This window comes from Babylonia areolata, chromosome 29 (genome assembly GCF_041734735.1).
Source record: "Babylonia areolata isolate BAREFJ2019XMU chromosome 29, ASM4173473v1, whole genome shotgun sequence".
NCBI classification, from domain to species: Eukaryota; Metazoa; Mollusca; class Gastropoda; order Neogastropoda; family Buccinidae; genus Babylonia; species Babylonia areolata.
The window spans coordinates 18,661,075-18,678,574 of record NC_134904.1 but is presented as its reverse complement, the minus strand read 5'-3'; the positions used below and the strand labels follow the sequence as shown (position 1 = coordinate 18,678,574).

At 48.1% G+C, this 17,500-nt stretch overlaps 1 protein-coding gene and 1 long non-coding RNA gene across 3 annotated transcripts in view; one reads left to right on the top strand and one right to left on the bottom strand.

Annotated features, from left to right (window-relative positions):
• LOC143302192 (retinol dehydrogenase 12-like) overlaps nt 1–11,907 on the top strand; it is a 77,194-nt gene extending 65,287 nt beyond the window's left edge. The window contains exons 5-7 of one of the 2 annotated variants that reach the window (XR_013057903.1): nt 687–859; nt 8,380–10,160; nt 10,245–11,907. Coding sequence is in view for 1 of the 2 variants with exons in the window: in XM_076616748.1 (XP_076472863.1) it covers nt 687–859; nt 8,380–8,610 (404 nt within the window). In the remaining variant the exon portion in view is untranslated. Of the gene's footprint in view, nt 1–686; nt 860–8,379 lie in introns of both variants that reach the window. The other variant, XM_076616748.1, reaches the window with a different exon arrangement.
• Nucleotides 11,908–12,378: 471 nt separating this feature from the next.
• LOC143302185 (uncharacterized) overlaps nt 12,379–17,500 on the bottom strand; it is a 9,829-nt gene continuing 4,707 nt past the window's right edge. The window contains exon 2 of the long non-coding RNA XR_013057901.1: nt 12,379–13,233. This is a non-coding gene — a long non-coding RNA (uncharacterized LOC143302185). The remainder of the gene's footprint in view (nt 13,234–17,500) is intronic.

Here is a 17,500-nt window from a genome sequence, read left to right as displayed (position 1 = left end):
AACAGCATAACCCAACGCATTTAGTCAGGCCTTGAGTGCATGCTTACAATTTGCGTGTGTGTGTGTGTGTGTGTGTGTGTAAGGGAAAGAGGGGGTCTCAAATGAATTATTTATTTGTTGTTGTTTTTTGTTTGTTTTTTATTCATCTATTTTTATCTATTTCTTGAAAGTTGGTCACGTGCGGTCTGGTGCAGTGTTACACGAATTGGTTACTTAACCTCCCTGTCTATAGATAGATAGATAGATAGATAGATAGACAGATAATGATGTCATGTAAAACAAGACACTGACAACTGGTGACCTGTGGTGTGGTTTCAGTCGCGTGCTGCACGGCCCTGTTACGTAGCTTCCGGTTTCCTATCAACTGAAGAAATGATTAAAAACTGGTCACGTGAGTAGCTGGTTGTAGTTTGAGGCGCGTGGTGCACGGCGGCCCTGTTATGTAACTTCCGGTTCCCTATCAAATGAATAAATGAATAAATATACAAATAAATAAATAGATGACTAGATAAATAAATAAATGACTACTAGAATTGGTCACGTGCATGGTGCGTGGTGTGGTTTCAGGCGCGTGCTGCATACACGGACCTGTTACGTAACTTCCGGTTCCCTATCAAATGAATAAATAGATAAACAAATAACTAAATAAACTGGTGACGTGTGTGTGTGTGTGTGTGTGTTATCAGGCGCGTGCTGCACGGACCTGCTACGGAACTTCCCGGGCATGTACGGCAACGTTTTGCGCGGCATGGCCCGAGTGCTGTTCAAGTCTGCGGAGGAGGGCTGTCAGAGCATTGTGTACTGTGCTGTGGCCGATGGTCTTCGGGACTTCTCCGGGAAACTGTTCGCCAACTGCAAGGTGAGCATTGTGTCTGGGGGAGGGAAGGGGTGTGTAGAGTGTGTGGGAGGGGGGGAGGAGAGGGTGTTGGGGGAGGGGGGGGTGCGTGTGTAGGGGTGTCAGGTCAAGATTTTATTTTCATGACTGTTCGCCAATTTCAAGGTGAGGAAGGGGAAGAGGTGTGGGTGTGGGTGTGTGGGTGGGGGGGTGGGGGTGTTCGGGGGTGTGTGGATGTGTGGGGGTGTGGGTGTGGGTGGGTGTGGGTGGGGGTTGTGGGGGGGTGTGGGGTGTGGTTGGGGTGGGGTGTGTGAGTGGGTGGGGGTGGTGGGGGGGTGTTCGGGGGTGTGGGGGGCGGTGTGGGTGTGTGGGTGGGGGTGGGTGGGGGGTGTGGGTGGGGGTGGGTGTAGAGGTGTGGGTAGGTGTATATGTTTGTGGGGGGTGGGGGTGGGGATGCGTTTGTGTGAGTGGGTGTCAAATCAAGTCCAGATTTTATTTCATGACAAGCGACAATTGCTTCAATGCCATCAATGAAAATATAGAAAAAAAATAAAGGGGGAGAACTCTAACTGGAACTGGAACATTTGAATGACTAGGCCATGTCGCTATCCAAAAAGCTCATGGCTCGGTCTAGGACGAGTAGAAAATCATTTGGTCCAAGCGCCTGGACGAAATCGTTTGTTTTATCCGGATTCCACACATATCGTTCAATTATACATTTTTTGACCTTGTAACGGACATTTGCTGTTTGTCTTTTGGCATTGAATACAAGTTCTAACGGCAAATGTTTTGATTCAACTTTAGGGATGATTTGTAAGTTTAAGGCACATTCAAAAATACATCTGGACATCCAAAAGTACTCAGTTACACTCGCACCATTATGTCTAATATATGTATATTCGCCATGTTTGTCACCCGCAGTAAGACCATTTAATATCAAAATGAGAACTGTTCACATAGTTTCAACAAATAACGGCCAAAGTCGTTTGTGGTACAGTCTTTAGATTTTCGTTGGTATTTTCTTCCAGGTCATTATCATATTCGTCATCATCATCATGATACAGAACTGATTCAGGTAAAGAAAAGTCTTTTGGGTTTCCATTTCCAGTCCTTGCATTAAAATCGCCCATAAGTATGAGGGGCAATTCACCATAATGTTCATAAATATCGAGAATACAATGTTCAAGTAAATATATTCCGTTATCATTTTCTGTTTCAAGATAATAAGTGCTTTGTGTTGGAGGTATGTACATACCGATCAGTTCTCTAGATAGTTTAAGAGCAACACAGTTATCACACTCCACTGTAATACGTTTAACTAGACTGGAAAACACTTCTTCTTTTTTTAGCCATCAAGACAACACCGCCAGACACACGTGACATAGGGCTATCAGACACACTCACTGCTGGTGAAATATGAACACCATAGGAAGGGAAAAGATGTGAGGGAAATCAACTGAAAATTTTTTTGTTAGAAAAAATTATGTCATAGTTAGATAAGAACGACCTAACATCGGGCTGATAGATAATACCTACGCCTTCAATGTTACAAGTTAGGAAAGAGATGTGTTGGTTGTCCATATCTCGCACACTACCAGAACACGTATGAAACATGGGACCCATGACACGGGCAGGGCCGAGTCCCTAGGTATTGAGTGTGCCTTCCTTTGGATCAGTTCGTGATGAACCGACACCAACACGTGGGAAGCACTCAGTCACACGCTGCTGTCTGGACTTTGTTTTCCTGCCTGTCAGTCTGCACTGGGTTCTAGGGGTCTCTGATATCATAGAACAGTTCTGTTGATGGGCTTTCACTTCATGTTGGGGTCTAGGGGTCTCTGATATCATAGAACAGTTCTGTTGATGGGCTTTCACTTTATGTTGGGGTCTAGGGGGGGCTCTGATATCATAGAACAGTTCTGTTGATGGGCTTTCACTTCATGTTGGGGTCTAGGGGTCTCTGATATCATAGAACAGTTCTGTTGATGGGCTTTCACTTCATGTTGGGGTCTAGGGGTCTCTGATATCATAGAACAGTTCTGTTGATGGGCTTTCACTTTATGTTGGGGTCTAGGGGAGCTCTGATATCATAGAACAGTTCTGTTGATGGGCTTTCACTTCATGTTGGGGTCTAGGGGTCTCTGATATCATAGAACAGTTCTGTTGATGGGCTTTCACTTCATGTTGGGGTCTAGGGGTCTCTGATATCATAGAACAGTTCTGTTGATGGGCTTTCACTTCATGTTGGGGTCTAGGGGGTCTCTGATATCATAGAACAGTTCTGTTGATGGGCTTTCACTTTATGTTGGGGTCTAGGGGGGCTCTGATATCATAGAACAGTTCTGTTGATGGGCTTTCACTTCATGTTGGGGTCTAGGGGTCTCTGATATCATAGAACAGTTCTGTTGATGGGCTTTCACTTTATGTTGGGGTCTAGGGGGGGGGCTCTGATATCATAGAACAGTTCTGTTGATGGGCTTTCACTTTATGTTGGGGTCTAGGGGGGGCTCTGATATCATAGAACAGTTCTGTTGATGGGCTTTCACTTCATGTTGGGGTCTAGGGGTCTCTGATATCATAGAACAGTTCTGTTGATGGGCTTTCACTTCATGTTGGGGTCTAGGGGGGGGCTCTGATATCATAGAACAGTTCTGTTGATGGGCTTTCACTTCATGTTGGGGTCTAGGGGGGGCTCTGATATCATAGAACAGTTCTGTTGATGGGCTTTCACTTCATGTTGGGGTCTAGGGGTCTCTGATATCATAGAACAGTTCTGTTGATGGGCTTTCACTTCATGTTGGGGTCTAGGGGTCTCTGATATCATAGAACAGTTCTGTTGATGGGCTTTCACTTTATGTTGGGGTCTAGGGGGGGCTCTGATATCATAGAACAGTTCTGTTGATGGGCTTTCACTTCATGTTGGGGTCTAGGGGTCTCTGATATCATAGAACAGTTCTGTTGATGGGCTTTCACTTCATGTTGGGGTCTAGGGGGTCTCTGATATCATAGAACAGTTCTGTTGATGGACTTTCACTTTATGTTGGGGTCTAGGGGGGGGCTCTGATATCATAGAACAGTTCTGTTGATGGGCTTTCACTTCATGTTGGGGTCTAGGGGGGGTCTCTGATATCATAGAACAGCTCTGTTAATGGGCTTTCACTTCATGTTGGGGTCTAGGGGTCTCTGATATCATAGAACAGCTCTGTTAATGGGCTTTCACTTCATGTTGGGGTCTAGGGGAGCTCTGATATCATAGAACAGTTCTGTTGATGGGCTTTCACTTCATGTTGGGGTCTAGGGGTCTCTGATATCATAGAACAGTTCTGTTGATGGGCTTTCACTTCATGTTGGGGTCTAGGGGAGCTCTCATATCATAGAACAGTTCTGTTGATGGGCTTTCACTTCATGTTGGGGTCTAGGGGGGGTCTCTGATATAGAACAGTTCTGTTGATGGGCTTTCACTTTATGTTGGGGTCTAGGGGGGGCTCTGATATCATATAGCAGTTCTGTTGATGGGCTTTCACTTTATGTTGGGGTCTAGGGGGGGCTCTGATATCATATAGCAGTTCTGTTGATGGGCTTTCACTTCATGTTGGGGTCTAGGGGGGGTCTCTGATATAGAACAGTTCTGTTGATGGGCTTTCACTTTATGTTGGGGTCTAGGGGGGGCTCTGATATCATATAGCAGTTCTGTTGATGGGCTTTCACTTTATGTTGGGGTCTAGGGGGGGTCTCTGATATCATAGAACAGTTCTGTTGATGGGCTTTCACTTCATGTTGGGGTCTAGGGGGGGCTCTGATATCATAGAACAGTTCTGTTGATGGGCTTTCACTTCATGTTGGGGTCTAGGGGGGGCTCTGATATCATAGAACAGTTCTGTTGATGGGCTTTCACTTCATGTTGGATTCTAGGGGTCTCTGATATCATATAACAGCTCTGTTAATGGGCTTTCACTTCATGTTGGGTTCTAGGGGGGCTCTGATATCATAGAGCAGTTCTGTTGATGGGCTTTCACTTCATGTTGGGCTCTAGGGGGGCTCTGATATCATAGAACAGTTCTGTTGATGGGCTTTCACTTTATGTTGGGTTCTAGGGGGGCTCTGATATCATAGAGCAGTTCTGTTGATGGGCTTTCACTTCATGTTGGGCTCTAGGGGGGCTCTGCTTGTCTCTTCTTCTTCTTCTTCCATTAATGCTCAGCGGTCATAACTGTGACCATTACTAGCATTTAATGCATGCTTTGTATTTCCGTGTCTCCATAACCCACCGAACGCTGACATGGGTTACAGGATCTTTAATGTGCGTAATTGATCTTCTGCGTGCGTATACACACGAAGGGGGTTCAGGCACTAGCTTGTCTATACATATGTTGACCTGGGAGATCGGAAAAATCTCCACCCTTTACCCACCAGGCGCCGTTACCGTGATTCGAACCCGGGACCCTCAGATTGAAAGTCCAACGCCTAAACCACTTGGCTATTGCGGTCTGACCTCCTCGGCCAGCTGGAGACTGACTTTCAATCTGGTCAGCATCTGTACAAGAATCATCCAGCTGCTTCACAACAGTCAGACAGTTGTTCTCTCGGGTTTCGGTGCTGGGCAAAGTGACAGGGGAGGAGTGTGCAGGGAAATCTGTCTGGGTTGGGGAACCTGCACCAGTTGTTCTCAGTTGGGTGTTGATCAGTGTAGCTGGGTGTGTCATGGGGACTGGGGGTACTATCGCGTGCAGTGCTGGACACTATGTAGTGGGGAGTTGTGTTGAAGAGAACGAAGCATCGTAGAAAGCCTGACAGCTGTGGACGGACCGTGTGACGTTCTTGGCGAAGGTCCATGTGTCACGGGCTGGTTGTCCACTTCACTGCCATCACTGAGGCAGGCGTCATGTGTCATGGGCTGGTTGTCCACTTCACTGTCATCACTGAGGCAGGCGTCATGTGTCATGGGCTGGTTGTCCACTTCACTGTCATCACTGAGGTAGGCGTCATGTGTCATGGGCTGGTTGTCCACTTCGCTGTCATCACTGAGGTAGGCGTCATGTGTCATGGGCTGGTTGTCCACTTCACATGTGTCATGGGCTGGTTGTCCACTTCGCTGTCATCATTGAGGCAGGCGTCATGTGTCATGGGCTGGTTGTCCACTTCACTGTCATCACTGAGGTAGGCGTCATGTGTCACGGGCTGGTTGTCCACTTCGCTGTCATCACTGAGGTAGGCGTCATGTGTCATGGGCTGGTTGTCCACTTCGCTGTCATCACTGAGACAGGCGTCATGTGTGGTGGTGTGGTTGTCCACTGTCATCACTGAGGTAGGCGTCATGTGTCATGGGCTGGTTGTCCACTTCGCTGTCATCACTGAGACAGGCGTCATGTGTGGTGGTGTGGTTGTCCACTGTCATCACTGAGGTAGGCGTCATGTGTCATGGGCTGGTTGTCCACTTCACTGTCATCACTGAGACAGGCGTCATGCGTGGTGGTGTGGCTGTCCACTTCACTGTCCTCACTGAGGCAGGCGTCATGTGTGGTGGTGTGGTTGTCCACTTCACTGTCCTCACTGAGGCAGGCGTCATGTCATCACTGAGGCAGGCGTCATGTGTGGTGGTGTGGTTGTCCACTGTCATCACTGAGGTAGGCGTCATGTGTGGTGGTGTGGTTGTCCACTTCACTGTCATCACTGAGGCAGGCGTCATGTGTGGTGGTGTGGTTGTCCACTGTCCTCACTGAGGCAGGCGTCATGCGGGGTGGTGTGGCTGTCTGGGGTGGACACCAGTCTGACACCCCATCTGTCGATTACTGTTCTCTCTGTGGTCTGCCGAGCGCATTGGGGTTTTGGGGGGTCTGCTGGCTGAGAGAGAGAGAGAGAGAGAGAGAGAGAGAGAGAGAGTTTGTGTTTGTTCATACCTGCAATTTGTAGTAATGTCTTTAGTCAGTGTATAGATACTCGTATAAGTGTGTTGTTTTTTTCATGTGCACGAGTATGTTATTATTCACTATTGTAGTAATTTGTACATTACATGTTGTTTCATGTAAGGAACTTAGAGCCCATTACATGGGGAGTTTGGGCTATATAAGTAATATCTACTAGTAGTAGTAGTACCAGTAGTAGTAGTATGATAGTCAGTCGTGTCCGACTATAACTATTAGAACAGCAAAGGAGGTAGCTGCTGTCCTGACTATCTGGGCTAGAATTTGATTATAGTGGAGAGTGTCTTGCCCAGGTTACATCCACACCCTCTCGGCGAAGAGGTTTTTAGGACAGCCAGTTTTGGGATGGCTCCCAAAGGCCAACTAGCCCCCAAAGCTGCAGCACTGAGAGCCAGTGCAATTTGTCTCCAAGTTTGAGAGTCATAGTCCTTCACAAAAGATCAAGCTGTAAATGATTTGCCATTGCGGTGGAGAAACCATTCATAATACAGCTCTCACTTTGCTGTTCGCCTAACTGTAAACTTATGTCAATCTGTGATGTAAGCTGAGTGTTCGTAGTAGTGTCGTGGAGTGATGGCCTAAAGGTAATGCGTCCGCGTAAGAAGCGAGAGAATCTGAGCGCACTGGTTCGAATCACGCAGTTCTTGAGGCGTAGAGGACTAAGGACAACATATGCAACACATGAATCAGCACATGCATTCACACACACACACACACACACACACACACACACACACACACACACACAATACAAGTGGAGTGATGGCCTAGAGGTATGCGTCTGCGTAGGAAGCGAGAGAATCTGAGCGCACTGGTTCGAATCACGGTACAGTCGCCAATATTTTCTCCCCCTCCACTAGACCTTGAGTGGTGGTCTGGACACTAGTTATTCGGATGAGACGATAAACTGAGGTCCCGTGTGCAGCAAGCACTTAGCGCACGGAAAAGAACCCACGGCAACAAAAAGGTTGTCCCTGGCAAAATTCCGTAGAGAAATCCACTTCGATAGGAATAAACAAATAAAACTGCACGCAGTGTTGCGTCGCGTTCTCCCTGGGGAGAGCAGCCCGAATATCACACAGAGAAATCTGTTGTGACAAAAAAAAAAAAAAAAGAGTAACACAATACAATACAATACAATACAATACAATACAATACAATGATACAGCTCTCACTTTGCTTTTGGCCCAACTGTAAACTTGTGTCACTATGTGATATAAGCTGAGTGCTGGGAAGTACTAGTTTGTTCTGACCAGACCACCGCTGACGAAGCTGCAGTGCACTCTTACTTCCGGTGTTTCAGGTGATGAAGCTGCAGTACACTCTTACTTCCGGTGTTTCAGGTGACGAAGCTGCAGTACACTCTTACTTCCGGTGTTTCAGGTGACGAAGCTGCAGTACACTCTTACTTCCGGTGTTTCAGGTGATGAAGCTGCAGTGCACTCTTGCTTCCGGTGTTTCAGGTGACGAAGCTGCAGTACACTCTTACTTCCGGTGTTTCAGGTGACGAAGCTGCAGTACACTCTTACTTCCGGTGTTTCAGGTGACGAAGCTGCAGTGCACTCTTACTTCCGGTGTTTCAGGTGACGAAGCTGCAGTGCACTCTTACTTCCGGTGTTTCAGGTGATGAAGCTGAACGACGTGGCGCGGGACAAGACCGTGGGCCACAAGCTGTGGAACACCTCCCTCACCCTCACCGGCCTGGACAAGGACTTCGTCATGTACGGTGACGAGGAAAGCGAGCACCACCCTGAGAACGGCACCCAGGCGGTCAGTTCCAAACAGGGTGGGGAAGAGGCCCATGGGGACGTCACCAAACGACCTGCCGCTGCTGCTGCTGCTGAGCAGAGTTAGACTTGTGTAGGGGATCTGGGTAGCTAGCCTTTCACTGACGTCGGTGCTGAGCGAGGGACTGTGAGTGTGTGGGTTTGAAGCGTAGTTAGCTTTATTCATAGACTTTTGGTTGACTCTGTCGGTACGGGAAGAAATTCTTTCCTTTTTTTTTCTTCTTTTTTTTTAATAATTTTGTACATGTAAATTTCTGTGTCTCATTGTTGCTTAACCTATAGCCCCCACACAGCCAGATATATCAGGGCTAGAAACCTCCATGTTTTTTGTTGTTGTTGGGGGAGGGGCGGGGGTGGGGGCGTTCACATTATTTGCACAGGCGAATATGAAATCCTTTCTTCTATCTGTTCAAACCAGTCCTGTGTGTCCAGAAAGAGCATGATACAGGCCTGGGCCGTGCTGTATGAAACATCTTAGCAGCGCTAAGTTTGCTTACCATGAAGAATGTTATCATGTTCCTAAGTCTACTGAACTAACACCGACTCTGGGGGGAGAAAAATTCTCAACGCTGAGCACTCACTCCAGTTCCGTGTCACGTATGAAAGGAAATGATTCTACTATACTTTCCTTTTTTTATTCCAAATAGGTTGTCTTTTCTTGTTGACGCAGCATTCTTTTAGTCGGTCTGTGAACGCAAGGACTGAAGAAGAATTTAGTCGATTAAACTGCCAAAAAGATTGATTGCATCCAAACACCCTGATTTTGTTTCTGCTAATTAACTTACGTTTATTGTTTAATGCCTGTTTTGTGCATAGAAATGCGTTTCTTCTTCTCCTTCTTCTGCAGTCTTCTTCTTCAGTCTTCTTCTTCCTCCTTAGTCTTCTTTTCCCTAAACCATGATCAGGAGAGCACCATTTGTGCTTGATACACTGTGGGTAAACTGAGCTGTTTTGTGTTCTCTTTTTTTCCGATTGAAGCAAAGTCCTTGCACGTTCACTGTTCTTTCTCTTCTGCAATGTTTTGCCTCCCCCCGCCCCTCTCTCTCTCTCTCTCTCTCTCTCTCCTACTTCTTCTCCTTCTTCACTCCTCTCCTCTGCCTCTCTCATTTCTCTCCCCTCCAAAATATGTTAATTAGGACTGATCCAGATACCCAAAGTTTCTTTCTCAGTCTCCCCCCCCCCCCTTTCCCCCTCCCCTCTCCCCCCCCCCCCCCCTCCCCCCTATTCTATTCACCAATGTCGTATCTGTGTGAACTTGGACGATATTTCAGTTTTGGGGGGTAATACTCTGTGTGTGTGTGTGTGTGTGTGTGTGTGTGTGTGTGTGTGTGTGTGTGACCCACGGCGGAGCGTGCGACTGAAGAGAGACGAGACAACGAGATTGGCTGATCTGGACCCAGACTATGCACGTAACCATTGAGTTCACTATGAGCTGGTTTAGTCCATAATGCAGTCTCGGGAAAAAGAGAGCGAGAGAAAGAAAGAAAGAGAGAAACACCCTCGGATGCCTGCATCAATTAAAAATTATTGAAGGCATATGTTTACACATCGCACTGAGTTGTCCTATCTTTTAGAAGACTAGATTTAACTCCCTTGCAAAATAAATCGCTGAGAAAGGTGATTTTTTTTTTTTTTTACAGAGTTGTCCTATCTTTTAGAAAACTGGATTTAACTCCCTTGCAAAATAAATCTCTGAGAAAGGTGATTTTTTTTCTTTTATTGTGTAAAATATACGTGCATATATACCGAGAGGGGCAGAGAGGGGGAGAGTAGTAGTTTCTCTTCTCATACCTGAGGCAACGTTACAAATCTGTCATATATACAACAGTTAACTTCTTTTTTTTTTATCTACTCGCAGTTGTTTGTTTCTTTGTTAGTCGCTTGTTGACTGAAGCGCTTTTGGTTCAGTTGTAGCGTTTGTTCTGCTGTCCATGCTGTTTTGATGCACGATGTTGATTGAATATGCAAAACAAAAAATATACATTCACGCTGTGCCTTTTTTTTTTTTATATGGGTATATTCAACCCAGTTTCGTGTATGGGGATTATTGAGTATGCTTTGATGTCGGTCGTTGATTGTCTGTGTCATACATACAGTCTCTTGGGCTTGGTCGGCGTTTTCAAAGTAGTCACTGAAAGTGAAATTCTGACGAGTTGTCTGGATATGTTTTCTTGTTTATGCACTATGGTTTTCTTGTGTGTGTGTGTGTGTGTGTGTGTGGATGCGTGTTTTAGCACTGAGCTGATTTTTGTGGAGATCTAGTGGAGAACTGTTTTCTTTGTTTGGTTCGGTTAGTTCGGAGAGAGGGGCGCGGTATTTATTTATTCTTATAATCAATTATCTATCTATCTATCTATCTATCTATCTATCTATTGATTTTATATCTATTTATTACCCATTTAGATATTTACTCGTCTATATTATTGTATTATTGTTTGTTCTTTATGTTTATGTATTTGTCTAATCGATTATTCGATTCTTTATCATACAAAGTAAAGGTGGAAGAGGAGGAAGGTGGCAGAATGGTTAAGACGCTCAGCTGCCAATACAGAGAGTCCGTGAGGGTGTGGGTTCGAATCCCGCTCTCGCCCTTTCTCCTAAGTTTGACTGGAAAATCAAACTGAGCGTCTAGTCTTTCGGATGAGACGATAAACCTAGGTCCCGTGTGCAGCACGCACTTGGCGCACTGAAAAAGAACCCATGGCAACGAGAGTGTTGTCCTCTGGCGAAATTACGTAAAATGAAATCCACTTTCATAAGTACACAAATATGTAAGCATGCACTCAAGGCCTGACTAAGCGCGTTGGGTTATGCTGCTGGTCAGGCATCTGCTCAACAGATGTGGTGTAGCGTGTATGGATTTGTCCGAACGCAGTGACGCCTCCTTGAGAAAGTGAAACTGAAACTGAAACAAAGTAAAATACAACCAGAAAATCAGAGACTGAAATACGATTGGTAAAATGTTAACTAGCATGCTGTGTACTTTCTTTTCTGCCTTTGTTTTATTTTTGTTTTTGTTTTTTGTTGTTGTTGGGTTTTTTGGAGGGGGGGAGGGGGGTAAAAGTAAAGCAGAGTGGGATGGTGGAGTAAGGGGTGGGGGTGTCGGTGATTAAAAACTTGATTTTTGTTTCATTTGATTTTATAAGCAGAAGTGCAGGAGTGAGTGTGTGACATAGCATCAGCTGACGCTTAAATTTCATTAGTTATAGTGTCGACGAAAAGAATGCTTTAGGGCGTAGTTGATGGCTGCAGTGACTTTTGTTGTTGTTGTTTTTTTGTTTTTGTTTTTTCTGGTCTTCTTTTGACTGCAATTGTTTGGAAATGATTATTGTTTCCGAATGGTACATTAAAGACATCAGGCGTGGTCATGTTGTTGGTTTGTGTTGGACGGGGGGTGTGGAGGATGGGTATGTGGGTAAGAGGTGTGTGTGTGTGTGTGTGTGTGGTGGGTGTGTCTCTGTGTGTGTGTGTGTGTGTGTGTGTGTGTGTGAAATATTTTCATTATGTTACAGTTTTTTTCCACGAGTCCAGACACCAAATAATGAACAACATGATTTTAACTACATCTCTCTCTCTCTCTCTCTCTCTCTCTCTCTCTCTCTCTCTCTCTCTCCATTATTCACACACACACACACACATCGCTGACTCGGACTACACTGACGCGCGCGCGCGCACGCACACACACACACACACACCATTCCCTTCTTCCTTGTTGAAATAAATAATAAATGAAACCGTAACCAACAAAAAGGACGCTTTGTTTTTCGTTGGTCAATACAAATAACGTCTAATACAAGCGTATTAGCCTTGATACTTGATGATCAATAACAGACACATAGAAATGAGATATGTTCTCTTCCTTCAAGACAAATAATGCAGGATTCCAATACAACGTGATTCCGGGCAGTAGAAATTAAGCACAGTTGATATAACTTATTTCTTCAGATAGTGTGGCATTTTCTGATCATGATGCAACACATTTCCTTTTTCTTCGGTCAACACACACGTTATATGGCTGCATGTAATGGTAGCCATGAGATCAATAATAGGCTACTGTTCCATGCATAAGAATGAAAATATTGACACAATCACAAAGAGAAGTGCACGGTTCTCCTTTCAACATTCGTAATTCAACAAAAAATAAAATGGACATTTGACAATTCCTTTTTTTTTTTTCCCTTATATGTAATATGATATCCCACAACAACAACGAAACTATTGAACAAATAAATACATCAATAGCCAGGTAACTAACTAACCAACTAAGTCTCCTGTCATCTCCCGTCAAACCAGACAACACCACAATAGATGGATTCTATAGATCTCTGTCCGTGCACTACACTTCCGTTTCCTCTGTCACTGAAATCTCGACAACAAAATTGTTGGACTGGAAACGGAAATTCGTCACACCGACACACACACACAGACGTAAATAACTGATGTAACTCCTACATAATTATGATCTCCCTTGTTAACTCAATGTCCTGGATGGCTATCTAGCTAGGTCTAGACCTAGCAACTAGGGCAGATCGGAGATGTAGTCGACGCAGACGGGGCAGACGGGGCAGGGGGCGCCATTGGAGCCGACAAGTTGGGCAGGCTCCCTGGTGGCGGTGACCTTGCACGTGGGGGGCACGGGGGCACACAGGATGTCCTCACACCGCCCGCTCTGATCGCTCACCTCGCGCCGCTGAGGACATGTACATATGTAAATGAAGGGGAGGAGTCAAATGGGGTTAGGGGGAGGAAAGGGGGGGGGGGGTGACTACTTTTTATCCAGTTTCGTGTAACCATCGTAGTAGAAGACGTTGTTTTAGTTGTTGTTGTAGGTGGCGGTGGTGGTGGTGGTGGTGGGGTTTTTTCGGGGTTTTTTGTTTGTTTGTTTGTTTATTGTTGTTGTTTTTTATGAAAAAAGGTTGTGACATTAGAAGAGTGAGTGTTTGTAGGGTTTTTTTGTTTTGTTCTGTTTGGGTTTTTTTTGGGGGGGAGGGTTCAGCAAAACGCAGTTACATTCCACAAAGACAATGCAAAATGGTGGGTGGTTGTATGTACCACTATAATTCCAGTAACGTGGAATCATATAGAACACTCTATTTTTTTCTTTTAAGCAAACCAAAGTTACATTCTTTGGAGGTAATGCATTCATACAGTTAAGTTAATTAAAGAATCGTTTCTAGCATGATGAACTCGCTACGCATGAACTGTTTGTCAACACTTTGTATCCAAACTGGTGAGGGGGAAATAAGCGATAATGAATAACATTGTTTTCACTCAACAATTCTCTCTCTCTCTCTCTCTCTCTCTCTCTCTCTCCTTTGTTCTCTCCGCCACTGTCTGTCTGTCTGTCTGTCACACACACACACAGAGACAGACACACACACACACACACACACACACACACACACACACACACACACACACACACACACACACACACACACACACACACACACACACACATCGTTCGTTTGAAAAGTTCATAACTGATCTTATCGAAATGGAAATGGAGACAAAAATGGAAACGATAATCAGACGTGCCAAAACGGCAGCGAACACTGAGACTGCCTTTATCTCTGCCACAAGATGATGAAACCCGCGACCTTAAAATACCACAGCTCACGAGAACGCGGGCAAATCCAGCCTCCCAGCTATTTTCTCAGACTGATAAGTCAGTCTGTGAAGTAAGAGATAAATCAGTCCGTGAAGTAATGAAGATCTAGATAAGCCGATCTGTACTGGTTACTTTAGCTGAAGAGGTTAAATCGAACATGGTAAGCAACGTCATCATTCACTGACGATTGTTAAACCTTTGTTTCAGTTTTTCGAGGGAGGGTGGAGGGAGGGAGAGAGGGTGGGGGGAAGGGTGGAGCGGGTGTGTGATAGAAGAGACTGAGGTGATGGGATCTGGAGGCGGGGGGTGGGGGGTGGAGGGGGGTAGAGGGAGGGAGATAGGAAGGGAGGGGTGGAGGGGGAGGTAGAGTAGAGGGAGGGAGGAGGGAGGGAGGGGTTGGAGGGAGGGGGGTGCAGGGAGGTGGATGGAGGGGGGTGGAGGGGTGGAGGGAGGGTGGAGGGAGGTAGGGTGGAGGGGGTTGGTTGGAGGGTGGAGGGAGGATGGAGGGAGGGTGTTGGAGGGAGGGTGGAGGGAGGAGGGGTTGGAGGGAGGTAGTGGGTTGAAGGGAAGGTGGGGGAGGGAGGGGGGGGGGTTGGAGGGAGGGAGTGTGGAGGGAGGGAGGGTGGATGAGGGAGTGGGTTAGATTGTGGGAGGGAGGGAGTGTGGTGGAGGGAGGGGGAGGGGGTTGGAGGGAGGGAGTGGGTTGGAGGGAGGGTTGAGGGAGGGAGGTTGGAGGGGGCGTGGAGGGGAGGGAGGTTGGATGGAGCGTGGAGGGGAGGTTGAGGGAGGGAGGTTGGAGGGGACGTGGAGGGGAGGGAGGTTGGGTGGGGCGTGGAGGGGAGGTTGAGGGAGGGAGGTTGGAGGGGGCGTGGAGGGGAGGGAGGTTGGGTGGGGCGTGGAGGGGAGGTTGAGGGAGGGAGGTTGGAGGGGGCGTGGAGGGGAGGGAGGTTGGGTGGGGCGTGGAGGGGAGGTTGAGGGAGGGAGGTTGGAGGGGGCGTGGAGGGGAGGGAGGTTGGGTGGGGCGTGGAGGGGAGGTGGAGGGAGGGAGGTTGGAGGGGGCGTGGAGGGGAGGTGGAGGGAGGGAGGTAGGATGGACCGTGGAGGGGAGGTGGAGGGAGGGAGGTTGGAGGGGGCGTGGAGGGGAGGTGGAGGGAGGGAGGTTGGATGGGGCGTGGAGGGGAGGTGGAGGGAGGGAGGTTGGAGGGGGCGTGGAGGGGTGGTGGAGGGAGGGAGGTTGGGTGGGGCGTGGAGGGGAGGTGGAGGGAGGGAGGTTGGATGGGGCGTGGAGGGGAGGTGGAGGGAGGGAGGGTGGATGGGGCGTGGAGGGGAGGTGGAGGGAGGGAGGGGGCGTGGAGAGGAGGTGGAGGGAGGGAGGTTGGAGGGGGCGTGGAGGGGAGGTGGAGGGAGGGAGGGGGCGTGGAGGGGAGGTGGGGGGAGGGAGGTTGGAGGGGGCGTGGAGGGGAGGTGGAGGGAGGGAGGTTGGAGGGGGCGTGGAGGGGAGGTGGAGGGAGGGAGGTTGGAGGGGGCGTGGAGGGGAGGTGGAGGGAGGGAGGTTGGAGGGGGCGTGGAGGGGAGGTGGGGGGAGGGAGGTTGGAGGGGGCGTGGAGGGGAGGTGGAGGGAGGGAGGGAGGTTGGAGGGGGCGTGGAGGGGAGGTGGAGGGAGGGAGGTTGGAGGGGGCGTGGAGGGGAGGTGGAGGGAGGGAGGGTGGAGGGGCGTGGAGGGGAGGTGGAGGGAGGGAGGGGGCGTGGAGGGGAGGTGGAGGGAGGGAGGGTGGAGGGGGCGTGGAGGGGAGGTGGAGGGAGGGAGGGTGGAGGGGGCGTGGAGGGGAGGTGGAGGGAGGGAGGTATGGAGGGGGCGTGGAGGGGAGGTGGAGGGAGGGAGGTAGGGAGGGTGGGGGACGGAGGGAGTTGGAGGGAGGGAGAAGAGACTGAGGTGAAGGAACCTGAAAGTGGAGGGAGGGTGGAGGTAGTTGTGGCGAAGAGATGGGGAGGAGGAGAATAGTGTGTGTGTGTGTGTGTGTGTGTGTGTGTGTGTGTGTGCGTGCGTGCGTGTGTGTGTGTGTGTGTGTGTGTGTGTGTGTGTTATTTCGCCTGTCAATACAGTAGATTAGGCGCAAAGTACACTACTGCTACTACAACTTCTACTGCTGCTACTACTACTACTACGACGACGACAACTGTTCGTACTGCTGTTGCTGTTGTTGTAGCTGGACTGCTACTGTTTCACTTTCACTATTTCTCTCTCTCTCTCTCTCTCTCTCTCTCTCTCTCTCTCTCTCTCTCTCTCCCACCTCTCTCCCTCTCTCTCTTCCCCCCCTCTCTCTCTCTCTTCCTCTGTCTCCCCCTCCTCCCTCTCTCTTCCTCTCTCTCCCCCTCCTCTCTCTCTCTCTCTCTCTCCCATCCTCTCTCCTCCTCCTCTCTCTCTCCCTTCTCTTCCACTGAGGCATGTATTGATGTATTCATACCAGCACTCGCACAGAGCGAGGGACCAGACAAATACCTACAGTCAAGTGGAAGCCTAGTAATAACTCGTCCGCCTGGGAAGCGAGAGATTCTGAGCACTCATGTTTGTATTTTGTATTTCTTTTTATCACAACAAATTTCTCTGTGTGAAATTCGGGCTGCTCTCCCCAGGGAGAGCGCGTCGCTGCACCACAGCGCCACCCATTTTTTTTTTTTTTTTTCTCGCGTGCAGTTTTATTTGTTTTTCCTATAGAAGTGGATTTTTCTACAGAATTTTGCCAGGAACAACCCTTTTGTTGCCGTAGGTTCTTTTACGTGCGCTAAGTGCATGCTGCACACGGGCCCTCGGTTTATCGTCTCATCCGAATGACTAGCGTCCAGACCACCACTCAAGGTCTAGTGGAGGGGGAGAAAATATCGGCGGCTGAGCCATGATTCGAACCAGCGCGCTCAGATTCTCCCGCTTCCTAGGCGGACGCGTTACCTCTAGGCCGTCACTCCACTGGATCGAATCCCACACTGGCTCTCTAGTATTTTCTCTCCCTCCAAAAGACCAAAAGTGGTGGTGTGGATGCCAGTAATTCGAATAAGACGATAAACCGAGGTCCCCGCGTATGTAGCATGCAGTTAGTGCACGTAAAAGAACCCACGGCAACGAGAGGGTAGTTCCTAGCGAAATTGTATACCGGAAAAATGTAGCTTGATAGGAAAACAAACACTGACATTTCCAGACATAACAATAGTGGTTTTACACGGCTGTTACATAGTCTCCGTGGGCAGAGCAATCCAACTTTCATACGCTGAGAGAAATCACTTGTGACAAGAATTAATGCAATACATTACAATGCAACACAATACAACACAATGCAATACGGCAACACAA